At 40.5% G+C, this 27,768-nt stretch overlaps 1 protein-coding gene across 1 annotated transcript; it reads right to left on the bottom strand.

The window, feature by feature from the left end:
• Positions 1-26,163, bottom strand: npdc1b (neural proliferation, differentiation and control, 1b). The gene is made up of 9 exons (XM_061037452.1): positions 25,756-26,163; positions 14,196-14,363; positions 7,347-7,436; positions 7,048-7,254; positions 5,511-5,577; positions 4,208-4,289; positions 3,209-3,288; positions 2,960-3,059; positions 1-2,523 (listed from the first exon to the last, which is right to left on the bottom strand). Exons 1-9 carry the CDS (start codon positions 25,823-25,825, stop codon positions 2,452-2,454), a joined length of 936 nt encoding a protein of 311 aa, XP_060893435.1. The 5' UTR covers positions 25,826-26,163; the 3' UTR covers positions 1-2,451.
• Between the last annotated feature and the right edge of the window lie 1,605 nt (positions 26,164-27,768).

Below are 27,768 nucleotides of genomic sequence, written 5' to 3'. Positions count from 1 at the left end.
TTTCACTTGAGATTGTATAAATATTTATTTCCTTTGTTTCGGCTCTGGTATATCCTCATGCATGCTAAACAGGGCGGTAAAGAAGATCTCTCTAATGTATACATGGTGTAGTCTGAAAACAGTCGGTATAAAGAGAGGACATAGTCTAGGTAGAGTTCTTTCAACAAGCCAACCTGCTTGGTGTGTGTTCAGCTTAAGTGAAGAGAAAGCAGAGATATGTAAAAAAAAAAGGCAAACAACATTATGAGAATAGTCTTTCCTGTAAACCCACCTCCGCCCTTCGTTTTGTTCTTTGAGCATCAGCAGTTTAGAATAAAACAGTCTTTACAACACAGTTAAACATCTCCAGTGTTAATACTTTCTTTTTTTTTACATGTAGACACTCGAGGCTGTGTGTGCGTCTGTGTGTGTGGTGTGTGCAGGTCAAGTACAGTTCGTCGTGCTCGTGGGCGAGCTGAGAGGCAGAGAGAGAAAGGGATCGAGCTGGAGAGAGGAGCCACACGGAGCGGCTTTCCTGAGAGACGACAGCGAGAGGCCACGGTTACATCCAGGGTTCCTGTTACAAACATCCACCAGGGGAAGAATCATCCTCTGTGTGTCATTAATACAACATGTGATCTATGCTACGGGGCACCTTGACAGAGAGAGGGTGTGTACCTCCAGGTGTGTGTACAGTATTCAGCCCAGGTGAGATCAGCAGCTTCAGTAAAGGGAAAGCAGAGAACATCCATTGACAAGATTAAAGGTTAAAGGTCATATATTATCCTCCTTTTCAACAAGTTTAAAAAAAAGTCTCAGTCAGAGGTCCCCAAAACATGTCTGTGAAGTTTCTTGTGAAAAAAAAACACTGATCCTGTATTTGATCATGTCTATAAATCCCTCTATTTCAGCCCTGCTCAGAACAGGCTGTTTCTGTGTCTGTACCTTTAAATGCAAATGAGCTGTGTCTGACCACGCCCCTTTTTGGAAGCCGATGTGGCTTGGGCTTTCTTGAACCATGCCCAATTGTTTACGGTGAGAAGGCAGACTCATGAGGCAGAACAAACACTTAGCTGTGGGAGGGGTTACTGCCCTTTGTGATGTCACAAAGGGAAAATCTCCATACGACCTGTTTGAGCACACACTTTCTGAAAAGTGCAGCAGGCAAAAGATGGAGAGGATGGACTTTTCTCATAATTGGAGGGTTTGTAGACAGACTAGAGACACATATTGGTGAAAAACATGGTAAAGTGTATTTTGTATGGTACTGGACCTTTAAGTTCCTTATGCTCCTTATATCTTAGATATTTTCTATCATCATGTTGAGTTTTTGTCCTGTGATACATTTTATACCTGCATTTACAGATATTACATTTTGAGGACTTCAGGGGATTGAAACACTTGCTGTACCATTGTAATGAGACTTCAGAAGTCGCTGGGATACTCTCTGCTTTCCCTTTCATTTACAAAACTCGTTCATTGAAAACTATTCTGCACAATCACAAATATAACAGATCAAATATGTTTTTAACCTGGACAGCGTTACTTTGGGAAACGTCTCGTGTCATTTCCACAAGTGTAGGAACCCTGCAAATATATCATTTACCATAAGGAAACAAACATTTGAATATTGGACACAGCACTCACAAACACACTGAGTGAGAGGTAACATCTGCTCCTGTACAACACGTCAGCAGCTATTTACAGTTTGCGTAACCATGGGGACAAGCCATGTTAGTCAGATAATGTATATATACAGGAGGGAGTCGCTCTGGTTCAGAGTTCCACGTAAAGAGGTTTCAAATTCCTTTGAAATCATTCAACTCATATATCTTTATATATAATCATAGCAAGTTTGCACAAGAAACTTGTACATAAATGCATATTGACTCTCAGGCTTCATAACACAGCATCATCAATTCATGCATAGAGGACAGATAGACTGAGAACACGATGGCTACATAACATACTGATAGAGATCACGGTGCTGCACGGAGGTCGTGATGTTTTAAAAAAAAAATCACATTTCTGTTAAAAAATACTTCAATAAAATCAAAGCCTGCAGCAAATGAAGAAAGGATTTACTGATTGATAAAAGTGGATTTTCACGATCATCTGTGAGTGAACTGATAAATACTGCTATACTCAGAATATTCAAACTGTGAGTCTGGTTCCTGACAGAGTGTGAACGAAAAAAGAGGGATGAAGAAAGAAAGTAAAAAAAAAAGGAGTAAAAAGCAGAGGATGTGGCTGTAGAAGGGGAGACATTGGTCCCAGATTCAGTCGTGCTTCAAGCAGCCGTGAGACTTTCTTTAAACGTCCTTCCTCCTGCTCACAGGGACCTCACACTCTTCATCGTGTCCGTTATACGGGCTGGACAACGAGCACAGGATTATATGTGTACAGTGTGTGTACATTTGGTTTACACACAAGTCCTGCATTCAGAGTAAGAAACATCTGAGTGTCCGGGTTTTATTTGGAGAACCTCTGAAAGTAAAGGGTGGAGTCGTCAAACAGTGGGTTCTTCACTTCCATCTCCCCCGTCTGCAGAGAGACAGAGAGGGAAAAAAAACTCTGAGGAACACTGTTATTCATTAGGAATAACAAACAATGTTTTCTCTGCTTTGGTCTGTCTTTGTTTTAGCTGTGGATCTATAGTGAATGAACAGAACATATGCAGGTAACTTTAGAAGTGTGCCATGTGGCTTAATGTAGATAAAACACTTAATAAGAGATGAATGATTGGTGACAGTTTTCTGTGTTTTTTTTTGGTGTTATGAATGAAAACTTTCAATTTGCATAATTAATTTATACATTTCTTCAAGTTGCATGACTATCTTCATTTAAAATAAAAGTATAAAGTTATCTGGAATTAGTCTATCATTACGTCCTACTTTAAGTATTGGAGCTGAGTTTGCTGACCTGATGATATCAACAGTTTAAGTCAATAAGAGTTCAGATAATTGCAGGTTTTACTCACTGGTGCCAGACCAGGACACTCATACACCGTGAAGTCTCCTTCATCGTTCTCCTCGTCTGTGGATGCTCCTGAGTCAGGAACTTTTGGCTCGTCTCGTTGTCTGCAGAGGTCACACACACAAACACACACAGTCATGAACTATTCAATGGATACCTCGAGATGTGAGGAGGCGGAGAGGGCAGGAAGCGACAAGACAGTAACACGTGCTTCCCCCCCAAAAAAAGAAGAGCATGTCGGAGGATGACTCACTTCTCGAGGGAGAGCATCTGCTGCTTCTGGTGCTGGTAGTGGTACATCTGAGCACTGTGGGCCAGCTTCTTGTCCCCGGGCTGCAAAAACAGCGAGGGGCAGAGGGGACGTGAGAATCTCAGAGGGTAAACATCCACATCAGGGTCACATTGTTCAGCTGACATTCACTTGAGCAGCATGTGTCCGTGCGTCACAGGCTGCTCGAGGGACACATGTTTCTCCTTCAAGGGGTCAACCAGTAAGACTTTATTTTTACACTGTAAACCAGGTATCCAGATCTCTGGTTACCTCTTGACTTCATGCTGTATTTCAATTATTCATCATCTTAATTAAATGTGCAGTTTGTAATGGTATTTGTTTCATATTTTATATTTTAACAAAAAATGGAAATATCTTATTCTTAAGGATTAAACTCTATACTCTGCATTCCTGGGTTTGTATCTCTTTAATGTAAACCACATCCAGGTAAACAGAAATAGTTTTATATTAAATGTTCTCATAATAATCTGTAGTTGGATCATCAGAGACAAATCAGTATAACAAGTGGTAAATGATAATAATCAATATGTACACCTACTAATAATAATCTCAGTACATGACCATAATTTTAAGAGAAATTTACATTTTAAGGAGTTAAGATTATTGTACTGTATTCTGTATTACCCTTACATGTAATTTGCAGCTGTAATAATTTAAGTGGCCACTAGGGGGCAGCATGACCAAGCTGTGAAGACTACATGGTGACATGTCAATAAACATTCTGTGATACTTGAGTTCACACATGATCATCCAAACTGATGTTTACTTAAAGACATCTTGATGACTTCAGCTTTAAACCACAGTTATCACTAGTTTCCTCTACAGGTGGAGTTCTTAAAAGCAGAATTTGGAACACTACTTATGACATCATTAGTTGGTAAACATTTAATTGACTTATTCGGGTTTTGAAACTGTGATTTTCAAAATGTCTTTGAAACATTATAGAGACTTTGTACTCACCATGTTGTCAAAGGTTTGAGGTCTCATCAGTCCGTACACCGGGTACTCCACCTTCTGAGTGAGACGCACACTTTTCTGCAATCTGAAACAAACAAACGCAGTTTTTTAGACTTGGATACAGTTGGTGTAAATAAAAATGGAACTGGTGTAAATGCATTTTGTCTTTGTGATTAGGTGGAAAGCACTGTGGGATATTTTAAAACTCTGACCATCACTCTGAAAATGTAAAGGTCTAATATGCAACGTTTCAAACATTAAAGAGGACATATTATACCCCTTCTCCACCTTTTCAAAAAGTCCCCTGTGGTCTAAATGAAACATCTGTGCTGTGGTCTGGTCAAAATATAACATGAATCAAGCACCAGAGGAGGTTTGTGACCCTGTATAAACCAGCTCTCTCAAAATCCCACTGTGATGTCACAAGTATCTTACTGTGTTGTAAGACTTACGCAGATAGAGAACATGCATACTCAACACAGAGTGGAATTATCTGCTTCCAATTCTACAAGTAAATATTAACAACCAACAGAGCAGACCTGAATTTATGTTGTATGGTACTTTATATAAATCTTTATGGTTGTCACGGTAACAGGATTTTAACCTTTGATACCATACTTGTAAAAATCAAACAATGTCGATGACTGTTTTTGCACCACGGTAACCAAAGTAGAAGTCCTGGGTACCAAATAAAGTGTCATTTATTGTTGTTCATTCCTCCTGCACACTGTCTCAATTGCAAAAAAAACATTGACAATGTTTCTGTTGTCGTCTCTTCTTCTGTCACCTCCTCTGCTCTAAATCTGATTGTTAGGAACAGAACTTTTGCGACACTTTTGAGACACCAAAAAGACTTGAGAAACGTCAGTACTTGCTAACCTGTGAATTTGAACAGACTCTCTCACGGGCTTTTGGTTTAAAGTATGACTGAAGCTAAAATAATTTTAGAATTGTAGCGATGTATCAAAATTTACTTAAAGCTTTGGTACTTTTTTTTCAGAGCTTGTTTCATTTTAAAACATGTGGTATAAGTATAGCAAATTAAGATAACCTTAATTACATGTGAGATGTGGTTTAAGAGTTGAATTATGCATATCCTTTTCTGTTAGCATACATTGAAAGCAGCATCATTTTCCTTGTACAGAAACTCTTCCAACAAAGCCTCATCTGTTCCAGATTCTGTATTTTATTATTTAAATGTCATAAGAGAAAAAACAGTAAGTCAGCACAGTTTACTGTCAAATCCTGTAAAGAGAGGAATGATGAGTCATGCAGTCATGAAGACAGGGTTGAATTTCTCTCTCACCTGACCCAACAAGCCCCCGCGATGAGCAGAGCCATGGAACCGGCCACGATGAAGACGCTGCTCATGACTGTGAAGAAAAACATACAGGCCGTCAGCGGGAGAGAATACTTAGCAGGTTTATAGATGTCAGAGGAAGACATGATCCTGGTCTGAAAGCTCTGCAGAAGTGTCTGAAGCCGAGTGAAGAGCTCAAAGAAGAGCTGCGGAAAATAACCAGGAGTCAGTTTTGTTCCTCTGGTTACATCCAGCAGGATCAACAACTAACAGCATTGATGGCTGAAATGTAGCGCGGCAGAACTAATCCACTGAAACATACGAGTTCTGTTCTCTTCAACACCGCACTTGATGTGAGGTCAGTCCCAAGATTTCAGAGCATGTGGTGTCAACGTTTTTAAGAAAGGTTTTTTTTTTCTTTTCAAAGCTGAACTCTTAAATGTTTTTTATTTCCACGATTGAAATGAGAACTTATCCTGTTCATACCTACTGGACTTAGATGAAATTAGATCCTGGTTTTCCCCAGGATGTTTCCCCCCCCAAAGTCTTCTCTTAATGGGAAACTTTCTGAGAAAACCCCGGATAAACAATGTGTGTACTTGTGTGTCTGTGTTTGACACAAAATTCCTCCATCACAGTTACAGGCGTAAAGTCTGACCTTCAATTTCCAAATGCCAAAATCAAAAAAAGACAGAATCAAAGACTGCAGTTGTTTTTTCCTCCTCACACAACTTTTTCACTCAATGGTAAATGGACTTGAGCTTGTAAAGCACTTTTCTAGTCTAGACTACTCAGTACTACTACTAAGTACTTTTACACCTCAGGTCACACCTACACATTCACACACTGATGGAAGAGGCTGCTGTGTAAAGTGACCATCAGAAGTAACTAATCCCATTCATACAGTACTCGTTCATGCCCAACTGATGAAGCAGTGGGACCAACTTGGGGTTAAGAGTCTTGCCCAAGGGACATGTAGGAGCTGGGGATCGAACCCCCAACCTTCCGGTTAAGAGACGACCAACTCTACCAACTGAGCCTGAACCTCTGCTGTCCACAAATATGGGTGAACGTGTGCAAATGTTGGTGAAGTAACAGGACAGGGAAAGAGACCAGATTTAATTAATTAAATAAAAAGAGACACTTGCACATATTCTGACCTATTTACTGGATTATTTACAGAGATTTCATATCTAATGCATGGAAACATCGGCCTGGTTATTCTCCTAAATCATTCACAAGAAGGTGTTCTCCTTATAACAGTTCAATAATTGAACTATGTCAGATTGTTGCCAGATTGGGCCACTTGCAAGAAAGCAAACCCGTAGAATTGAATTTTTTTTAAATTTAGTTCATTTTGTGTGGATTTTGGAACGAGTGGTAGTTTCTAATCTCTTTGCTGATCCCTCCCCGTATGTTTGTGTATGTAGTGTGTACAGTACATGTACTCCTGCTTACTTGTAGACGTCTATCTTACTACACACTTTAAACTTTGCAGGGGATTATGAAGGCTGTTATGGTCTTAGAGTACAGAGGGACTTACTGATGAAGACATGGTCGTTGGGGGGGTAAGGGACGATGATGGGGTCTCTGAGCAGAGCGGGGGTGTGGTTTGTTGTGGGTGCAGTGGGCACGCTGGTGAACGCGGCGCTCGGACTCGTAGGCAGCTGTGTGGTGGATCCGTTTCTGGCAGGATCACTTTCACTGGGCTGGTCGGATTCCAGTTTCGGAACATCCTGGACGGGTGGAGCTAGATGAGATAAGGGATGGAAAGTTATTACATGAGCAGGGACGTGGTGGTAACAACACAAGAAGGTGTAGAGAAGGGTCTTCTTCAGTCACCTGACAGCCTGGACTCAGTTCGCTGCTCACTGATGATGGCAGAGAGGAAGTCGATCTCCTGGTCCAGCTCAGGGTAAGTAGTCACCTTCCCTGCAGAGACACAAAACAAGAATAACCCTGTCAGAATCCAGTACTGCACCTCCTTCATGCAAGAAAATATACAAGGAGTACAAAGAAATAAAAAAAGTCACACACCGACACACTGACTGATCCATATTTAACTTGAATAATATGTATGTATCATTGATTATTTAAAAAACAAGTTTATTAAAGGTATAGAAGCACTAAAATGATTGACAACTATGGTAACTAAAGTGCCTTTCAGTTTAAATTATATTTTATATTATTATATAAATTATAATATTATATTTTCAACATTTACAACCGGTCTAAACTCAACTTATTTTGTGTCAATCAAAACCATTTCTAAAACAGTTTCTACTGGACAGGGACTCTCAGAAACCACATATAGGTCGTCCCTGTTGTTGTTGTTACAGGCTGCTGAAAACACCGATCAATAAACACAGGATGCTCCATGGCTTCTGGTTTTGAAAATGAAACAGATTAATGTGCGGACCAAATATCACTCTGGGATTTTGAACAGAACCTGCTGAAAGTTTGGAGAGTTTTTAGAAACATAAAACAACAGCTTGAACGAGCCTTCAAAAATCTATATTTTAGCATAAAGAAGCCTTTACGATTCTCAGCCCGTCAATAAAGTTGGAGGGGATCAAGAGAAGGAAAAATGCAGGAGATGGAGGAGAGCATTAGAGTCCGAGTCATCCTGATCATTTTAGATTTGATCCGTAGTTTGGTTTCCTGATATGCATCTCAGTCAGTAGCATTTTTAGTTTGATTGTCGATGCAAGATAAACATCCACAACTCCCATTTTTTACACACAGTTTCTCTTTAAAGTCCAAATATAAGTTACAATGCTCATCAGGGTAATTTTTTCAGACTTATAAAATCTCATTCAGAGCCACAGAGGACTGAAAACAAATGATCTCACAGGAAGTTCTGTCTATCAGAGGGGAAGAAGAACATATCAGATCCACTGAGGAGTGAACTGAAGGCCGTGTTTCAAGAAGAGAAACCAGGTCAACGGAAACGGGACTTAACAAAGCAACTGGCACAAGTTGAATTAGTTGCTAAATTTACCGTTACAGGGGGAGGGGAGGAGGAGCAGAGTAAAACAGGACACAGAGAACTTAAAAAATACATATCAAATCTATCTGTTAGGGGTTCAGAATAGATCATGGTGTGTTTTAAACGGGTTAAGAAGAGAGAGGCGGGATATATACGTAAAGCGAGTGAGCTCAAATATGCCAAAAAAAAAAAAAAAAGAAACAACCCACACTACTACCAATACTGTGAGAGACACACACCACTTACGTAACATAGAAGTCCTCCTACAACAAAATACAAGTTTTAGGTTTCTTTTTCATGGAAAACAAAAACCATAGACTGTAAATGTTACTAGACGAAAGCCTGAGTGACGTCACCCATCTGTTACATCAGGGGGCTCCGGAGGCTCAACGTCAGCCACCATGTTGGAAAACCTGTCTCAGTCTAACTTTCAGTCAACCGAACGACAGGCTGAGAGCTGGAACTGAAGAAGTCATTGTTTTTTTGATTGCCCTGCACCTACCTGATGTGTGTATAACCCTGCAGGTCAAACCTCAAGACGCAAAATATTTAACCACCATAGTCTCACAGAAGATAATTCCAAGCCAGGTCTCATTTAATATTTACAAATATATGTTTTCTTTTTATTCTTAAATTTACATTTAACTCTCCTTAAAAGGCATCAGATCCAAATTCAAAACTATTTTTCTTTCAGGCAGGTAAAAGCTATGTGAGTGGTTTACTGCCCTCATGTGGCATAAGAAGGGACTGCAGTCATGATCGTTTTTATGCCTGTCCATGTTCCCTCCACCTGCTGTGATCCTGCTGCACTGCAGAGCAACACCATGCTGCCCGGGAGGTCGTAACGCTAATGTGTGGGAGGAAGTCCCAGTGACGCAGTGTGTGTGTGTGTGTGTGTGTGTGTGTGTGTGTGTGTGTGTGTGTGTGTGTGTGTGTGTGTGTGTGTGTGTGTGTGTGTGTGTGTAGAGGTGATCTTTGAAGTGCAGAGGGGTTCCTGTGTGTAAACGAGTGGATGCGTGTGTAAATGTGTCAGATACTGTTTATCTGTGTGTGTTTTTATTCATCATAGTACTATTTAGAGTGAGTGGGCGAGAAGATGCGTGTTTGTGTGTGTGTGTGTGTGTGTTGTGTGTGTGTGTGTGTGTGTGTGTGTGTGTGTGTGTGTGTGTGGTGTGTGGTGTGTGGTGTGTGGTGTGTAGTGTGTGGTGTGTGTGTGTGTGTGTGTGTGTGTGTGTGTTGTGTGTGTTGTGTGTGTGTGTGTTGTGTGTGTGGGCGGTTGGCTCTGTGCTCTGCTGTCAGGCCCGGCTGCTCAGAGTGTGGGCTGATGGCAGCGAAAAAGAAAAGAGGAGACGATGTGGTTGGTGGAGCCGGTTGCCCTCAGAATCATGAATGTAAGGCATCACTATGGCAACAGAGAGTAGAGAGAGAGAGAGAGAGAGGACAAGGAGAAGATGAAGAAAGCCTGGACATGGTTTGTATGAAGCCTCACGGGCTGCGACAGAGTCTCAGAGAGCCGTGATGTGAGTGAAATAAGAGAAGATGTTTACAGCATGGAGATGGAGTCCTGACTCACTCCGGCACCAGATGAATCCAGATTTGATGCTCTGCTGAGGATGTGGGCCAGTGGGACGGTGAAAGTGTGACTCATGTAAGTGGGTAATAATCTTTTAGATTTCAGGGAATTTTAGAGATGAATCCACCAAATGACAATCCTGATATTTAACTTACTAAACCTTTCCATCAAAATATTCAAACATAACAGGCTCCATCAGGACACATTTGATGTGAAGAAACAACCTTGATGGATGTAAAAAAGCTGGACAGACGATTGTTTGCTGGAAATACGTCTGTAAATCATTTTTGGGGAAATAAACCTGCAGTGCCTGTGCCTTGTTTTGTTTTTTTCCCCCTTTTTTTATACATGGGCTATATTTGTCCCGAATGTTTTTTTGAAATCACTCTCACCATGGGCACTGATAGCCTGGCGGTTGTGTTGCAGAGGCTATGGTCCTCATCGCAGCCGCGCTGGGTTCAAATCCAGCCTCGGCCCTTTGCTGCATGTTATCCCCAACTCTCTCTTTCCCACATTTACTCTCTCTCTTTGGCTGTCCTATTGAAGTAAAGGCAAAAAGGCCCCCAAAATAACTTAAAGAATAAATAAATAAATCATCTTTTCAGAAAGCAGCCCTCTGTAAATGTTGAAGAGTCAAAATTTGTGCAAAATCACATTTCTTATCTTACAAGAAAGTTTAGAAATGTAAATAATAATTTACTTCTTTTTCTCTTTAATCTTCTACTGCGTTAAAACATCTTTTATCAGTCCTGTATTTGAAAAGAGGACAGTATAGAATCAGTCAACTAAAATGTTTGTCCATTTCATAGTGAAGCCAAATGGATAATGACGTGCAGGATTTTTACATGTTTCAGATTGTAGTTTTAATTCATTATTAACTGTCCACTCAATAATTCTGTCAATTAGATGGGATTCTTTTTTAAAACAAAAAAACAATAGATAATTTTAACAGTCTCGTCCTTTAATTCAATTTCACTCCTGCTAGTCCTGTTTTTTTGATTGTCACACTAAACCTTACCAGAAACCAGTTGGTCATTTAGGGGCTGTTTGGTTCTAGTTTCAGATCGCTGTGCTGTCTTACATTCTGGATGTTCTCACTTTAATGACATACGTCAGACGCCAGAGACAACTTGAAACTCATCTAATGGTCAGTCTCCTACCTAACTTAGTTTTTTTTTTACTTCAAGGGTATTTCAGTGGAAAATGTCTGGTTAGTTTTCCTGTAGTCTTAGAAACCTGTCAGAGTGAAACAGAGAGCAAGACAACGAGAGCATGACTGTGAGGGACGAACACAATCACTGTGGGCTGTTCAGTCATTCAGTCAGTCAGTCAGTCAATCAGTCAGACAGACAGTCAGACAGTCAGTCAGACAGACAGTCAGTCAGTCAACCAGTCAGTCAGACAGTCAGTCATTCAGACAGACAGTCATTCAGTCAGACAGTCAGACAGACAGACAGTCATTCAGTCAGTCAGTCAGTCAATCAGTCAGACAGACAGTCAGACAGTCAGTCAACCAGTCAGTCAGTCAGTCAGTCATTCATTCAGACAGACAGACAGACAGTCATTCAGTCAGACAGACAGACAGTCAGTCAGTCAGTCATTCATTCATTCATTCAGACAGACAGACAGTCATTCAGTCAGACAGACAGTCATTCAGACAGACAGACAGACAGTCAGTCAGTCAGTCAGACAGTCAGTCAGTCAGACAGACAGTCAGTCAATCAGTCAGACAGTCAGACAGTCAGACAGTCAGTCAGAAAGCTAAGTCAGAGAGACAGATAATCAGTCAGTCAGTCAGACAGACAGACAGACAGACAGAGAGACGGACGGTCAGTCAGTCAGACAGTCAGTCAGTCGGTCATTCAGACGGCCAAGTCAGTCAGTCAGTCAGTCAGACCGTCAGAAAGGTAAGTCAGAGAGACAGATAATCAGTCAGTCAGACAGACAGTCAGACAGACAGACAGACAGACAGACGGTCAGTCAGTCAGTCAGTCAGAAAGGTAAGTCAGAGAGACAGATAATCAGTCAGTCAGTCAGACAGACAGACAGACAGACGGTCAGTCAGTCAGTTAGTCAGAGAGACAGATAATTAGACAGTCAGTCAGTCAGTCAGTCAGTGAGACAGATAATCAGTCAGTCAGTCAGTCAGTCAGTGAGACAGATAATCAGTCAGTCAGTCAGTGAGACAGATAATCAGTCAGTCAGTCAGTCAGATAGACAGACAGACAGACAGACAGACAGTCAGTCAGTCAGATAGACAGACAGTCAGTCAGTCAGATAGACAGTTAATCAGTCAGTCAGATAGACAGACTCTATAAATCACATCTGGAGTGTAAAGAAGTCAGGAAAACTGAGGTCATGATTCTCTTCTTAGTTTTCAGGATGAGCTTCATGTGTGAACACAAACGGCTTTACCCAGATTTCTTTTCTTGCCAGCTTCCCAGTTAAACTTCCATATGAAGTCGAGTGAGCTGATGTGTGAACGCAGCAGGACATATTGAGGGAAAACTCAAGGCAAGCGAGGAGGCGTAGGTGATAAAGTTAACAGTATATCACACGACCCGTGATTGGCTGGCACAAAGTAAAGCTGCTTCATACTCTTTTCTGCTTGCCAGTTTGTTCTTTTCCACTCATGATGATGATACTGTGAGTACATCCACCACCACCTTTCATCAGATAGTGAAAGTCTCCCGCTGTGAGGTGCATACGTGAACAGGCAAGTCAGGAAGATTTTAATTTAAATTTTGTAGACATTTTCAGCAGTGCACGTGTGATAAAGTCTTCAGACAGAATGAAATAGGCAAACACCGACAGACAAAGATGTGGTGAAGCTTTATCTCTTCTAACCACAGTAATTCTGTCTTCTTAAACTTATTGGAGACTTTGATGCTGTGTCTTCTCTGGCCTTTAGATGCAGGGGCACAGCGGCGTCACATCCTACATTCATTAACTCATTCTCACTCTTCTACATCAGTGGAGGAGCCGACACGGCAGCAGATCATTAGGAGATCATTATCTCTGAGACACACTGCTGACCGGGGGCTGGAGCTCCAGTTACACCCACTGGGAGACTCTGAAGTCGACCTTTCCTGACGAACATGACTCATGTGTGGATGAAGAACAGAGGGGCAGAAAAACGGATCATTCAGAGTCGATCTGAGAGAGGAATAACACCTCACATGTAGCTTCAAGCATTCTGCTGTTTGTTCTTTTTGGGGTTGTGTGTTTTTTTGGTCCTATTGTCACATTTAAATGAAGTTATTTTTTTTAGCTACTGACTCTTCCTTCAACATTTAATCAGCAGGACTGAACGGGGGAAATTAGATTCTTAACTTGTCAAACCAGATACACATACATATTTTAAGTTTAGTTATAGAACTAAGTTGTTCCATTCACAATAATAACTATTATTTATTTATTTCCCCCCTAAATCCAAAGAAAACCAAAGGACTTGTACAGACCTGTATAAACAACACACCCAGGACAGACTGTCGGAAAATGTATCGCATCATTAAAACCCGGACTAACAAACTGTGAGGAACAGCTTCTTTACCCGAGCTGTAGCCTCGGGCCGGATTTCAGCTCAATCGAAAGTCGTTTGTTGTGCAGGGTGCAGGAAAGTACGTGTGCCAATGACGGTCCGATCAGCTGCTCCCGACTGCTCGAATGAACTTCAGGCATGTTTGAGATTTTGGTTTTAACGACTGCATTCTCTCGGACAGTGAATGCAGAGCCATGAGCCGATTCACAAACTTCAGGGCTTTTTTTATTGTGTGAGTACGCCTGCAGGCAGCGTCTGAAGTCACCATGGCAACAGCAGGTATGATGTGTCTCCCCCTCCCATCATCAAGGATATGAACGAGAGAAAAAATATCTGCAGACCTCCAACTGACAGGTAATATTTGGTTAGCTTGCTAGTTAGCTTGTATTTGTTGGAGATGCTGAGTGTGTGTGTGTGTGTGTGTGTGTGTGTGTGTGTGTGTGTGTGTGTGTGTGTGTGTGTGTGTGTGAGAGAGCGACAGAGGGAGAGTACAGTGACATTTTCTACTTGTGATATTTATGATTGAGCCAAAAAAAAAAATTATTCTGAAATGTTATAAACATTGTTAATCAAAGACTCCTCCCTTACCTTTGACAGCTTTAACAGAGTGAGCGACGAGCCTCCTCTTCACCACACAGCGCCCATGGGAGTTCTCCACCAGAGGATGGAGGCAGGGTCCGCAGTGCGAGCTGCCCAGCTGACAGAAGTGTCGTCCTGCTCGGGCACAGTCCAGACTTCGAGGACACAGGTGAGAGCCTGCAGAGACAGACACAATATTTTTATTAAATGTTTGAATATCTTTTTTTTTTTTTTACATCGATACTTTGATGATGACAATGTCATTACATGTAGTTCCAAATTCCTTTGGGACTGGTTGAACTACAAGCTGCTTTTTACATCTTCCTTGGACTTTTTGTAAATTAACACCAATAGTTAACGCCAACTAAACAAAAATGTGTGTTTCTCTAGGTCAAGAGGACCGTTGGCTGAGGTTGTCAGATACCTTCTATAATGAGGTAACTCAAAGTGTCCTGACATTAATGTTGTAGTGTTGTCAGGATCGGTCTTGGTCTCAAGATCAATCTCGAGACCACTTTTTGCAGGACTCGGTCTCGTCTCGGAATTGAGAGAATTTTTTCTCAGCCTTGTCTCGATCTCAGACTGGACGGACTCCAAATTTTAAGACCACCACTGACGGAATATTTGTCCACTTCATCACAGTGATAAGAAGAATAAAAGCCCCCGCCTAAAACAACAAATAACTTCAAATGAGTGACACGCCCCCTGCAAACAAGATGAAGATTTTTCTGTGATAGTTATGGTCTTGTCTCACCCTGTCCGGCTTTCAGTCCTGACTCGGTCTCAATCCCTAAATGTCTTGGTCTTGTCTCGGACTCGGAGCACTCTGGTCTCGTTTAGTGTGGTCTTGACTAGAGCTCTACCTAACATATAAAAACCTGTTTTCTTTAATTAACTTGATTGATCCTGAAGGAAAATACAACTTATAGAAGGTTATCTGTCTTTTTATCAACGTGTCTAACTATTCATTGTGGATGAAAACTGGGTTCTTCTATTGAAACAAACAAATGCATGATTTTCTTTTAATTAACAAGCAGAAGAATATATAGAAATAAACAAATAAAAAAAGATTAAGAAAATAAAGAGATAAAGAAATAAAGGAAAAAAAACAAAGCAATAAGAAAAATAGAACAGATAAGATCAGATAAAAAAGCAAAAAGCATCTCATAAAAGAAACTGTGATAGAAACTCTAACTCTATCTGACCGGAAGCAGGTTAAATTAAAAAAAAGATAGCAAAGAAACGACAAGAAAAATAAACATTAACCTCTCGTACTTATGACCTCACATTTTAATTCAATGTCTTCAAGTCTTCTCATTTATAAATGAGAATACCATGGGGTCCAGTTTTTCCTCCATTTCACCCTTTCACTCCCCTCAGTGAGAAACACAGCGCTGCTGCATGTTCTTCACCACAGGGAGTATCTGTTGCACTTGTTGTGTTGTTGTGACGCTGCAGCCTTTTCTCTTTTTCACAGTTCTTTCTAATTTTAGAAAAAGTCTGCCTGAGTGAAAACCAGGCGGCAGATCTGAATAAATCCGCAGAGCCTCTTCAGTGCCGTTTGGTGGGGGGGGGGGGGGGGGGGGGTAATTAGTCCCAGCCATCAATATTAACCCCTTTAGCTTCACCGTCAGAGTCGCTGCGGTCTCTGCTACAGGGAACACAGACGCTGGTTGCCAGGACGACTGCCATGGCAACTGAGGGAGGTGTGACATCATCACAGGGGGTGAGTCATCACATGGATGCAAAAGTCAAGGATGGATGGTTTGTCTCAGGCTGCAGTGTCAAGCTGAAAAATGCAGCGACGACAAATGCAAAATGAAAAAGGGTCGTCAGTGAAATCGGGACATTTGGAGTAATGCAGCTCGTCTTTGCAGAGCAAAATATGCAACGAGTGCACATCTCCTATGAAGTCACATGAATTGTTGTATCAAAATGTTACTTTTTTCACACTGAAACAAGCCTTTCTGACACGTTTCTCTCATAACTGTGGAAGCACACTGACCCATGCTTGCACTATGACCAACACCAACTCTGTAGCAGCTATCAAAGTGTTCACCTCACTCACACACACACAATGGTCTGTCCTTGGAGACTAAAACAGCTGAGGCTAATCTATGCAAAGCTTTGCAACTGTCTGCTGGAGAGCAGAAAGCAGAGGAACAAAAGGCTCTCCTGTTGCTCTCAGACACATTGCCCAGAACTGAATTCAAAGAAAAGAAAGTAGTTGTAAAAAAGAGTTCACACATTGTGGTTATTAGTCTGAGAACAGGTTGGAAACATATTTCCATATCATCCAAGAAAAAGTACAAATCTTTAAAGGATTCCCATGCATCTAAAAGGAACAACATTTAAGATTTTGAAAAATTTCTCAGGCAGCAATCAAATCGAGGCATTGACCGAGGAGTTAATCCTTCATTATTTTTTTCAAGAATGTCCCGGCCGAGACAGGCAGCAGCACAATTAACAGTTTTACACAAACAAACGAGCAGCCAAACATTCAAATATATAAAACACATCATTAGACATTAAAAGACACAAATAACACATCTGAACAGCAAATATTTGTCAAAATCATCCACGAACACGTCAGGGAGAACATCTACCGCCTCCAAGTCCTTTAACTTCCTCTTAAACGCATCCAACGAGAGAAGTTCGTTAAGTTTCAGCTCTTTTTGTAATTCGTTCCAAGTAAAGGGAGCAGAAAACTTAAACGCCTTTTTCCCCAGTTCAGTTCTGACTTTTGGTCAAAGGTCCTGGGATCTAAGGTTTTAAGTAACTGTACTCGTCTGACTGATGAAGGTCAGAAGGTATGAACTTCAGACAACAGTTTTCTTTTTAGTCGTTTTCCTTTCACTGAAGCATGTGTTCAGAAGAAAAGCCTGAGGCGAAGGTGTTATTTGAAGCAAAGAGGAGAATTTTCTTACTTTTACAGATTAAAGTCTCTGGTTATACTCCTTAATAGTGGAGACACAAAAAGTCACAGTGTTGCGCCTGACTTCTGGACCTCGCATTTTTAAGTCTTGGAAGTGTTTCAGTACAAATAAACAGTCAACTATGTGTGTGTGTGTGTGTGTGTGTGTGTGGGTGTGTGTGTGTGTGTGTGTGTTCGTTCACCTGTTGCATCCGACAATGAGCTGAAAAAAAAAAAACTCTCGGGTGAATTCAGAACTGTTTCACATTCACTGCTTTGAATAAATCCACATTCAAATAAGACTGACTGCAGAGCGGCCTTATAGAAGCAGTTTGAGAAGTGTCTTATGTCAGTGTTTCTCCTCTCTGAGCACCAGTGACATCCCCTCAGTGTCAAATCCTCCTTCTTGTTAAATCACAGTTTCCTAGCAACCTTCTTCCCTGTTTGATCAACGTTCATGTTCATTCTCTCTTTCATCTACGTCTTACTATTGGACTGAATGTCCTGTCCTTAAATGTACTCAGTGTATCTTTTTAAGGCCAACATTGCGCTTAAACGTTCAAGGCTGGGCTCATGTTTAACGAGACGTGTTTCAACCAAGCAGAATGTTGGAGAGCTATGACTCAAAACCTTGGATTTAAACACATCTACACACGATCATTTTGTTAGAAAGGTTCTTTAGAGATCCTAAAGCTTAAGTAATCAATGTTATTTGCACCTCAAATTCAGGAGTAAGTAAAACGACTTGAACTGGATTTTATTTCAGAATCAAATACCACCATCCTTTTGAATCTAAAAGGCCTGGTATGTTTGCGAGGCTGCAGTCCTCAAAGTGGGTGGCCCGGGTTCGAATCTGGCCTGTGGCTCCTTTCCCGCATTGCATTTTCCTCTTACTCTAACACTGATTTCTGACTCTATCTACTGTCCTGTCTCTCAAATAAACACATAAAAAGCCTCAAAATAAATGCTTAAAAAAGACAAAAACATGCTCTGCATACTTTGTATCACGTAGCTTAGATTACTCATTTTAAAGCCTTCACTCATCATTGTTTGCTGTAAATGCATGTTGGACGGTCCTCTTTGTCCACATGTAGACTTTCACATTGCTCTATTCTTATCTACAAGTCTTTTTTTTGGGTCAGAAGAGTACAATCATTTTTAACCATCAGTCCCAGGAACTTTTCTGATTGTCTGCTGCAAAGGTCAGAACTGGGAAAAAGGTTGTTAAGTCTGCTGCTCCCTTTATTAAGATGGATGAAAGACCTGACACTTAATGAGCTGCTCTGATTGGATGATTTAAGAGGATGTTAAATGACTTGGAAGCAGACACGTCTGGCTGCTATGCAAGACATCTGTTGGGCAATCGTGACAAATATTTGTTATTTCATGTCTTTGAGTTTTTCCTGGTTAAATAAAGATCGAATTTTGAAAAAAAAAAATGAATAAAATGAATTTAACATGTGTCTCTTGAAGTAAAAAAAAACAGAATTCTTATCAAAAATGTTGTTTTGACAGCTTGTTTTGTTTATAAAAAAGCGTCAAAACACAAATCAATTTAGCTTTAAACTCTTAAATTCATTTAAAGAGGGTTAAAGACAGTAATACTGTTATGAAGATTGGCTGAATTGAATACGTTGTTGGTTACCAAACACATTACTTTGAAGGGTACAGGCCAAATTTTGTAAGCACTAGCGATTACTGATAAAAAAAAATATATAGACTGTATAAAATATGGACGTAGTCTCAGTCACACATTGTTTTTTTTAGTGAGATGTTTTGAAGCTGAGCGATGGCAGACACCATGTTTGGAACACTGACTCTTCCTAGCTTTCCATCAATCTATTAACAGACCAAGAGGTGGAGCTGAGGGGGACCTTAAGCATCCTGACAAACAATTACAACACGCCCACCTGTCAGTCTAATCAGCCACGCCCCTAATTATGATAATGTATGCAAAACTCTTATCCTAATGTAATCATAATAGAAGAGTTGTAAGAAAAATCCAACCCCTGTACAGTCTTTACAAGAAAGAGAAAGTATCTATACACCAAGTAAGTTTGTTCATGATCTTAAAATTGATCTTAGTTTAAATTCACAGTCGTGATAACTTTTGACAGTATAGTAGAAAAATACTGAGACCAAGATTCAGGATACATCAAAATATTTTTTTTGCTCAGAAATGTTGCCGTGGTGAATTGATCCTGCTCATTTTCAGAGGCAGAGGGAAAAGTCTTCTGAGCATGTGCAGAGTAATTGCATCACTCTAGCTCGTTTCTTATTGGAGGAATTAAGAGTGTTACAATCGCCCCCCCCGGTCTCCCCTAGTGTTTAAATTTCTAGAAAAACAATGATACTGATAAGTGTGGATTTGTTTTTTGACATCATAAATCACATTGAAGAGAGAGTAAAGTTTTAACGACGGTGGTTCCAGTAATGCTTAGAGAAGAGTCAGCTCACCTGAAGAAGATCTAACTCACTAACACCAGGTGTCAAAGATTCACAAGCAGAGACACGATAATTATACGAGATATTCTAATTATACTGCTTTCTATTCCTGATTCACAGCGGTGAAAAGAAGAAGCTCCATCATCTGAGGCTTGGTGTCGAGGTTCACAGAAAGGGCTCTTAAAATAGAAGCTAGGATACGATTCAAGGGAAGAAATAGAAACCTTGTTAAAGCATGTCATTCATGTGCATTCTCTCCAGACAAAGTGACCCGTGTGGAGTCTCTGTCAGTGTCTCATCTGAGGGGTAGAGATACTCAGCAGATTGAAAATCACATTCACTGAGACAGAAATGTGTTCTTACAGCTGTGTACTTTATGTGTAGTCCATGCGAGGAAGTGAAAGACTGGTACTGAACCAAGCTGACTGAGTTCAGAGCAGCTAGGGGGCCGGTTGACCTCACAGAAGGAGAGAAGAGACGAGACACATGCAAAGTGAAAGAGAGCCACACTGCTTTTTAAAGGTTTATTCACGCCCCAGTCTCTCACTGCTCAGTTTGTGAAGGCTGGGACTATAGGGCTGCATCCATTACAGATGGTGATGGTTCCATTGCAGTCTGAGAAATAGTCATGGTTTGAAGATTATTACGATTATTATGCATACATTAATTCCACAACATTACTAATGTTCAAAATCATGAGAACATTCTCTAGCAAGAGTAAAACAATTTTAGTGTGTTGTACATTGATGCCCTTTGAAATAGAAGTAACATTGTCATCAAAGAAAACATTATAAATGAATGAAGATGAGCAAAAAGTAAAAAATGAAAATAAACAGGAAAATGTTACTTCTTTAAATAAGATGTACCATCTCAATGATTGAAACTTAACCCTTAGATGCTCAAGTGATTGGACCCTACACACTTCCATCAGGGTGCACTCACACTAGGCCCAGTTATCCTGTACCGTGGTTAAGCACCATTGCCCCCCCCCCCCCCCCCCCCCCCCTCCCCTCCCCTCCCCATTCCCCCTGCTGGCCTGCACTCACACTGCTCCAGGACTAACCGGGCCTGAGCACAGTTACCTCTTGTACATAACGTCGTAATACAACACATAAATAGTTTGACATGATCATGCTCAGTTTATGAGACAGGGGGACTTAAAATAAAAAAAATAAAAAAAAGTTAAAATGGACAAGTGGTAGAGTGAGTCCGAGTCCGCACATCAGAGAACAACACACAGAGCATGACAGCTACTTTACTGACTTTGTGGCTTATTTTGAGTCATTTCAGTCAGATAGAGACAGAACACTTTGTGATATCTCGATATTAAAGGGCTGTCCACGTTGTGTACCTGTGCTTGTGCTCGTGAATGAACTGTACCGTGCCAAAGGACACCTCTTCCAAGCGTGCCAGGGCCAAGGAAGTGTACAGACAGAATTGTATCTGGACTTGTCACAAGAGTGTGTCTTATAAAAAGTGTAACAAGAAATTTTTGAAATCAGACAAATACACTGGCTAAGATTTTAGTTTTTTCAGGGGATAATTCGGTTGCCAGATTAATTTCATGGTTTGTGTTTGTAGCAGAACAATAATACCAAACTTGGCAACCTCACTCTTCATTTAAGAAGATTTTTAATTTGTATGTAGAAGAATAATAAACTGATATTCTGAGGTTCAGTGGTTTTTACACAGGGTCTTTTCCAAGTATGAATGAACTGAGGAGCAATTAATAGTCATGTCAGGAAATCCTTGTGCATGGGATCTGTAAGTGAATTAGCTGTATTAAATCTTTGAGGGACCTCCACTGAGCCAATACAACTAATGCAACTGCTGCAGAAATATACAGACTGAGAGAGACATAAACCATCTGAGCCTCCATGTTCAAAATGTGCAATCAGCAAAGATCCTGATTGTCTAGAAAGAAAAGATACTCACAACTTTATTTGTAACTTTATCTTCTTTAAATGTGAATTTCTATGTTTTCTTTATGTTAAGTCGTAACAGACTTCAATCATAAACATTTCATCCTGCTATTAGTGAAAGAGGCCTTTATAGCAGCAGCAGCAGCAGCACAGAGCATCCTTTAAAAAAAAAAGCAGAGCAAGCAGCATCACTGGCCCCCCCAACACAGACCCTAATCAGGTTATGTGTGGTGTATTAGCCTGAGTGGAAGCCTGGTTTCAGCTCATCAGGTACCGCAGCCAAGCCTGAGGCCCAAACCTCCACCTCACAAACCCTCGGCTCAGCTGAATGAGCAGGAGCTTCACAAAGCCTGACCAACGAACAAAGATTTATCTTTGGAGACTTTCCCGCTGGTCATCTGGATGAGAACTCACAAGCTCTAATTTCTTCATAAAAAGCTGAGATACCAGGTTATTTCTGAACAATACCCTGTGAACATTGACATCACTTATGTAACCTTCTCTTATACAACCATTTTCTCCACGGAGACGGTTGCCATAGAGCTCCATTGTTGTACACAAAAAAAGAGAATCAATGAAACCGGCTTTTGCTCTCGGTTTCATGTTTCATTATCGATATTATCACCATAACCTGCACATTATTTTCACCCAATACCACATACTACTAGAAATACTCACTAGAGATTAATCCACTGCAGAAAATAGTCCCACACTAAAAGCTTCTTCTTCCACAAAACTGAATGGGAGCATATCTCCAGTCTCTGCTGGTTTCTCTTTGTGCTTTAAGCTCATGTGGTTGAGCATCAAACCAGCAGGTCTATGACATGCAAGTTTAACGCCACATGTCTACATTATGATCGCCTTTTTTGTCAAAGTACTCGCAGACATCACTTTTCCCACGGCTGACATGGTGCATGTAACTGAGTTCAACTATTAGAGATAAACAACACCTGTGCAAGTGCAGGAGGAATGAAACAATGCTGAAATAAAGACATTAACAGGAGTCTAGATCAGTGGTTCTCAACTGGTGGGTTGGGACCCAGAAGTTGGTCCCGGAGCTGTTTTCAGTGGGTTGCGTTGTGTGGGGTCGCGAGTGTGTGCCATGGAAGAAAAATGGTGTCAAAAAGTCAATGAAGAGTTTTTTAAACATGTTTGTTTTGTTCTGTTTCTGTCTTCTGTCACATGTTTTATTATGCTGACGTCCAAACTGCAACAGTTTCATTAAATTAATCTGATTGGTTGAAAAATAACGTGATTTTTCATGACGGGGTTGGGGGAGGAGGGGGGCAAAAGGGCGCGAAGGAGATCAAATTGGACACCAATACAGGGATGGAGACACTTTGAAATCCCATCATTCAAGTCGTCTCACACTCTCGCTTCAGAGAGAAAGGCAGAGAACGTGACCGCAAGAGAGAGAGAAAAAGAGAGTATACATGGAGAGGGAGGAGCCAGAGAGAAGCGAGGGGTTAATGCCAGGAATTAAAGTTAAACAACCCACTCTCATAGATTATTCATCAACAGGCGAATGAGCAGGCTAGTCTGTGGTTGGTCCTTGTGTTTCCAACAGAGTGAGATTCCCTTTGCGGTAGTTTCTGAACACAGTTGTTAATTTATCAAACTGAAGAAGAGAGCTTGTTAAACATAGCAGACAAACCGCTCGCTCTCCTGCCTCACGCTGAGAGAGCAGTGAGTGAAGACATGATCTGGGTATCTGAAAATAACAACAAACCAGAGTATATCTCTGGGGAAAAGCCAGAACTATACGACTCCTGGGCTGTCTAATGATCCAAGAAACATAAAATAAACAATGAACGCTGACAAGCCAGACAACGGGAGTCTAGTTTACCTGCTATTTAGTACCAGAGTTTCTCTCACAGAGGAAAAGCTTCGGTTTAGACTTCTGAGATGGACTCAGTATCATAAACGACACAGAGAAACAGATCATTTCTACCAGTTTTGGTTTGGCCAGCAGGGGGCTGAGGTGACACCTAGCAGATAGCATCACTTTAACCTTAATATAAATGAAAACAGGTCATTGTATACAAATACAGCCGGTACAGTTGTCATGAAGAGAGAAATGAGCTAGAAAGACCAAAACTCTTTTTGTACCAGGCTGTAAACATGTTGCTTTCTGCTGGAAAGTTGGACACTTTAACATGGGGCTCTATGGGGATTGACTCACAGAAGGAGGCAGCCTCTAGTGGACACACGAGGAAATGCAGCTTTTTGAACTTCCACATTGGCTTCTATTAACAACACTCACATGAAATAGGACCTGCACTTTGCTTTCCACTATACATCCTGACTTTAGAAGCTTGAAATTAAATAATTAGTAATTATGCTATTTTGATTAAGAAGCTATTTTACTTCCATTCAGTCCTGGCTCTGTTAGTTTTTTGTTGTGTTTAATTTAGGACTGTCACACATAACCAGGATGAATCCCCCCTTCTTCTCTCTGTTTTAGTGAGTCATACAGAAGTGTCACATCATAGTCCAACTACAGACTATTCACTATACTGTGGTGCAGACAAAGAAAAGTGTGTGTGTGTGTGTGTGTGTGTGTGTGTGTGTGTCTGGAAAATAATGTGACACCTCAGTTCTGCTGTTTCCCCTCTGAAAAAAGAGTGTCTCAGAATAAACTGTGACGTTGTTGGTGATGGAGGACTCTTCAGACTCACAGCAGGAATGTGTTTGTGAGGACAAGCAGACCACAGCTGACACCTCAGCAGAGATAAACGAGGACACGCGTCCTCTCCCATCCATTCATTCCCCTGACTCTGAATCGGAGTCTGGTTTTTTTCCCCCACCTCTCTGTCTCATGTGATTTATGAACGCTCTCTCTGACAGATGCCCACGTCACCACGAGGAGAAGCCTGGAGCTATTATCCGTATTTGTAATATTTCTGTCCTTAAATATCAGTCTACAACACCCATCATCCGAGGACAAGTCGGCTGTGATATAAACAAAGGATGAAGATTTGTCTTCAGCATGAACCCAAAAAAACTCAGAGCAGACTGAATAAAGAAAACGTTTCCTCAAATCAGATCTCAGTAATCTCTCTTTAAACAATCTTAAATTGTGACTTTCACGTAAACTCCACTGATAAGATAATGATTACTTATATAATCTAGACCTGAAATTATTCTTTTATTTCATTATTAGAAAAAAAACTATCCCACAAAAACATCAGTTTGAAGAGATCACCATTCGTTTGCTACTGAAAACTGTTACAGATGTTTTTACATTTTCCAGCTTCATGATTTTGCAGACAAATCTTTTTGTTTGCTTATCAGAGGCAATCTTTTCATCTTGATCATTAAGATAATATTAGTTTCAGTCTTGGATTATTGGGTCATTTTTCTATTGGATAAACTGATAAATAATTGAATACTAAAACATTCATCATGTTTTCAAAGAGGAAAAAGCTTTCCTAACAAAATAGTTTTTTGTGTTTAAATCCAAATGAACATGATGATAAAACATTGAAAGCCAATAACGTATCATTTGAGCTTTAAAACCAAGCAGCATGACATTTCTGAAAGATCTGGTCAGTGAAGATCAGAACAAGTCAGTAAAAACAAGACCTTCACGATGTTTCACTCAACATATCGGAGCAGAATAAACACATTTTCACTTTGGTATTAGTTCCTCTGAGTCTGTTACAGTTAAAGGACAATTATTTTAAAATAGTGTCTGTACTTTTACAAATATAGAAACCTCATTTTATCAGGGCTTTAATTATTTTGTTTTATGAATCATATATATTTCTCAAAAATAACCATCTACCATTTTAGTAATATAGGCTACAGATGTTTTGGTGATAACTGTTCCTTAAATTAGTTTTAATGTTTCAGTCACCAAAGTCGAGAAAGTAATTTATATAGCCTAAAACACTTTGTGGTATGTTTATTGGTGGTTAAATAATTCAAGCTGCTGACAAATGTGACTGCTGTAAAGCCTACATTTATGATATTTATAGTCCACTTAGACTTAGTCACAGGACATGAGATACAGCACAACAATAAGGCATGAGAAGGTCATTTTCCAACAATGTGCTGACTGCCACAGAAGTAAAGCCTCTGATATACTGCACTGTAAGAAGTCATCAACAACACTGAATACATGGAGGTCATTTAAGCGTTTTCATGAAACACAGGAAACAGAAAAAAACAAAGCGGTGGTCACTACAGAGGACCAACATCACAATAAACACACAGACACACCACCAGCCTCTGTGTGGCAGTGTGTGTTAGTGTGTGTGTCAGCAGCAGCAGCAGCAGCTCTCACCTGTCAGGCAGGTGCTCAGCGCCCACAGGGCCGCAAACAACGCAGCCTGGCCGAGCAGCGGGGCCCTCATCCTGGGCACAGAGACGGACACCGACCGAGGAAGCAGGATGAGGAAGAGGAGGAGGAGGCGAGGGGGAGTCGGTGCTGATCATTCCCCCATCCCTTGGTGTCCGAGGAGGAAGAGGTAGAGGACTCAGAAAAAGACGGAATGAAACCGGAAAAAAACAATCCCCGGGTCGGTTCAGGAGCTGCTGTTTGCAGGAGCAGAGAGAAGCCGGAGCCCCGCTGTGTTTCTGCCGCAGACTGTCTTCTCTCCACCGACTACCTGCAACACGGATGTTCGCCGATCACTGGCTCTCTCTGACTGTGGTTTCTTCTGCTGAGCTGTGGCAGAGGCACGTACGATCGAGACGTCAGCACGCTGTGCTGCCTTCAGGTGCCGCACACACCCACCGACTAAAAATGAGTCACCGCTGTGTAGTAAAGGGGACTGATTCGCAGAGTAAACCCTCACAGACCGCCTGCCTACATGCAGAAATTATTTTTATGAAGTTACAGTATGGGCAGGATGCAATCTAGAAGGAATGCATCGATCCCTCTGTTTGTTATTCTCTGTCCATTGTAAATAGAAATAAATGATAAATCAATAAAATCTACCCATGCAGCACAGATGAGATGAAATGTGCGAATGGTTCAATAGGCTATTTGAAGAAGGTTGCGTCATGGTGCAAATATTAGTTTAGAGGACTGCAGGTTAAAGACAGATGTTATCATTTCATCAAAAGTCGAGACAACTGAATGTAGAAAAATATATCTTTATCTATTTCAATGTCATTTTATGGAAATATTTGATTCTTTTATTTAATAAAACATCTCTTCAAACCTGCTCAGGTGACAAGCTGATTGTACTTTTTCATCACAGGGTCAAATACTATTTAAATATATTTTTCTGTTTTATCACTCTATAACTCTGAGTAAAATACATGCATTAACAGTAGCCTACATGTATTTTAACTTAAAGTAAAATGTTTTTTGCTATATAGATAGCCTACAAAGAAAAAATATATATGCAAGAATCACTACTACTCACAGTTAGCAGCAGTGACATATTTTTGGAAAACCATGAGGGCGTTTAAGGCCACCATGAGGATACAGAGAGAAAACTATCTACAGATGTAAAAAAAGTTTTTTTTATACATTCATTTATATGACTTGAAACTACCCTTCTTATTGCCACCAGGTATTGAGGTATTGCGTGTGCACAATATACTTTCTAGGAGTCACTAGAAAGTTGTGTGTGGGAACCTTCTTGTGCCATGTAAAACTAATTTACCCTACATAGTTTCTGTTTTTTTTTTTTTGTTTTTTTTTCTGCCCATGATCCCTTTGGGTCTCTGTACAGTCTTCACTTTGCAGGAAAAAAATGTTATACCGGAAAAATAATCGCTGTGAAAACTGTGGAACTGAAACACGAAGTGTTGATATTTTATTGTAGTTTCAAAAAAAGCTGTGAATAAAAAGTACAAAATTGACCACACGTGGATTATGCTTTAGCGCCCTCTAGTGGCAGATAAGTAAAGTGCATAATGTGAGTCAAGACTGATGCAGACTACATGAAGCACTGTCAGAAATCCTAACCACATTTCCAAGTTTTAATTAATTAATTTGAACGGTTTTTGTTTTATTGTTGTTTTATATCATCTGAGTGATTATTTCTCTATTTTACTCTACATGCTTGCCCTTTGACCTCAAATTTATGAATGTATTCTTTTTCCCCGCTACTCCATGACCTTTTGACTTTATTTGTGTCTACCTTAATGTGCTTTGTAAAGGTTCAAATAAATACATGAATGAATGAATATGCATCCTTTCAAAACATAAATAGGGCGAGCACATGTTTAATGCACATGTAATGGCTTCCATTCTATTTAGTTGTGCAAGAAAACAGTAATGCAGATCACATCATAACCTCATGAACTGGTGCAACTTTGTGAAATAGAAGGAAGGAGGGAA

This window comes from Labrus mixtus, chromosome 5, assembly GCF_963584025.1.
Source record: "Labrus mixtus chromosome 5, fLabMix1.1, whole genome shotgun sequence".
Classification (NCBI taxonomy): Eukaryota; Metazoa; Chordata; class Actinopteri; order Labriformes; family Labridae; genus Labrus; species Labrus mixtus.
The sequence above is the reverse complement of the archived record's forward strand: the minus strand, read 5'-3'. Positions and strand labels throughout refer to the sequence as shown.

Excerpts from the sequence above, each read along its gene's own strand:
- npdc1b (XM_061037452.1), bottom strand. The coding sequence starts at position 25,825 with ATGAGGGCCCCGCTGCTCGGCCAGGCTGCGTTGTTTGCGGCCCTGTGG. Across the intron at positions 7,437-14,195 it reads CTCTGTTAAAGCTGTCAAAG|GGAAGGTGACTACTTACCCT; the intron begins GTAAGGGAGGAG and ends GTGTCTCTGCAG. Across the intron at positions 4,290-5,510 it reads GCGGGGGCTTGTTGGGTCAG|ATTGCAGAAAAGTGTGCGTC; the intron begins GTGAGAGAGAAA and ends TGTTTGTTTCAG.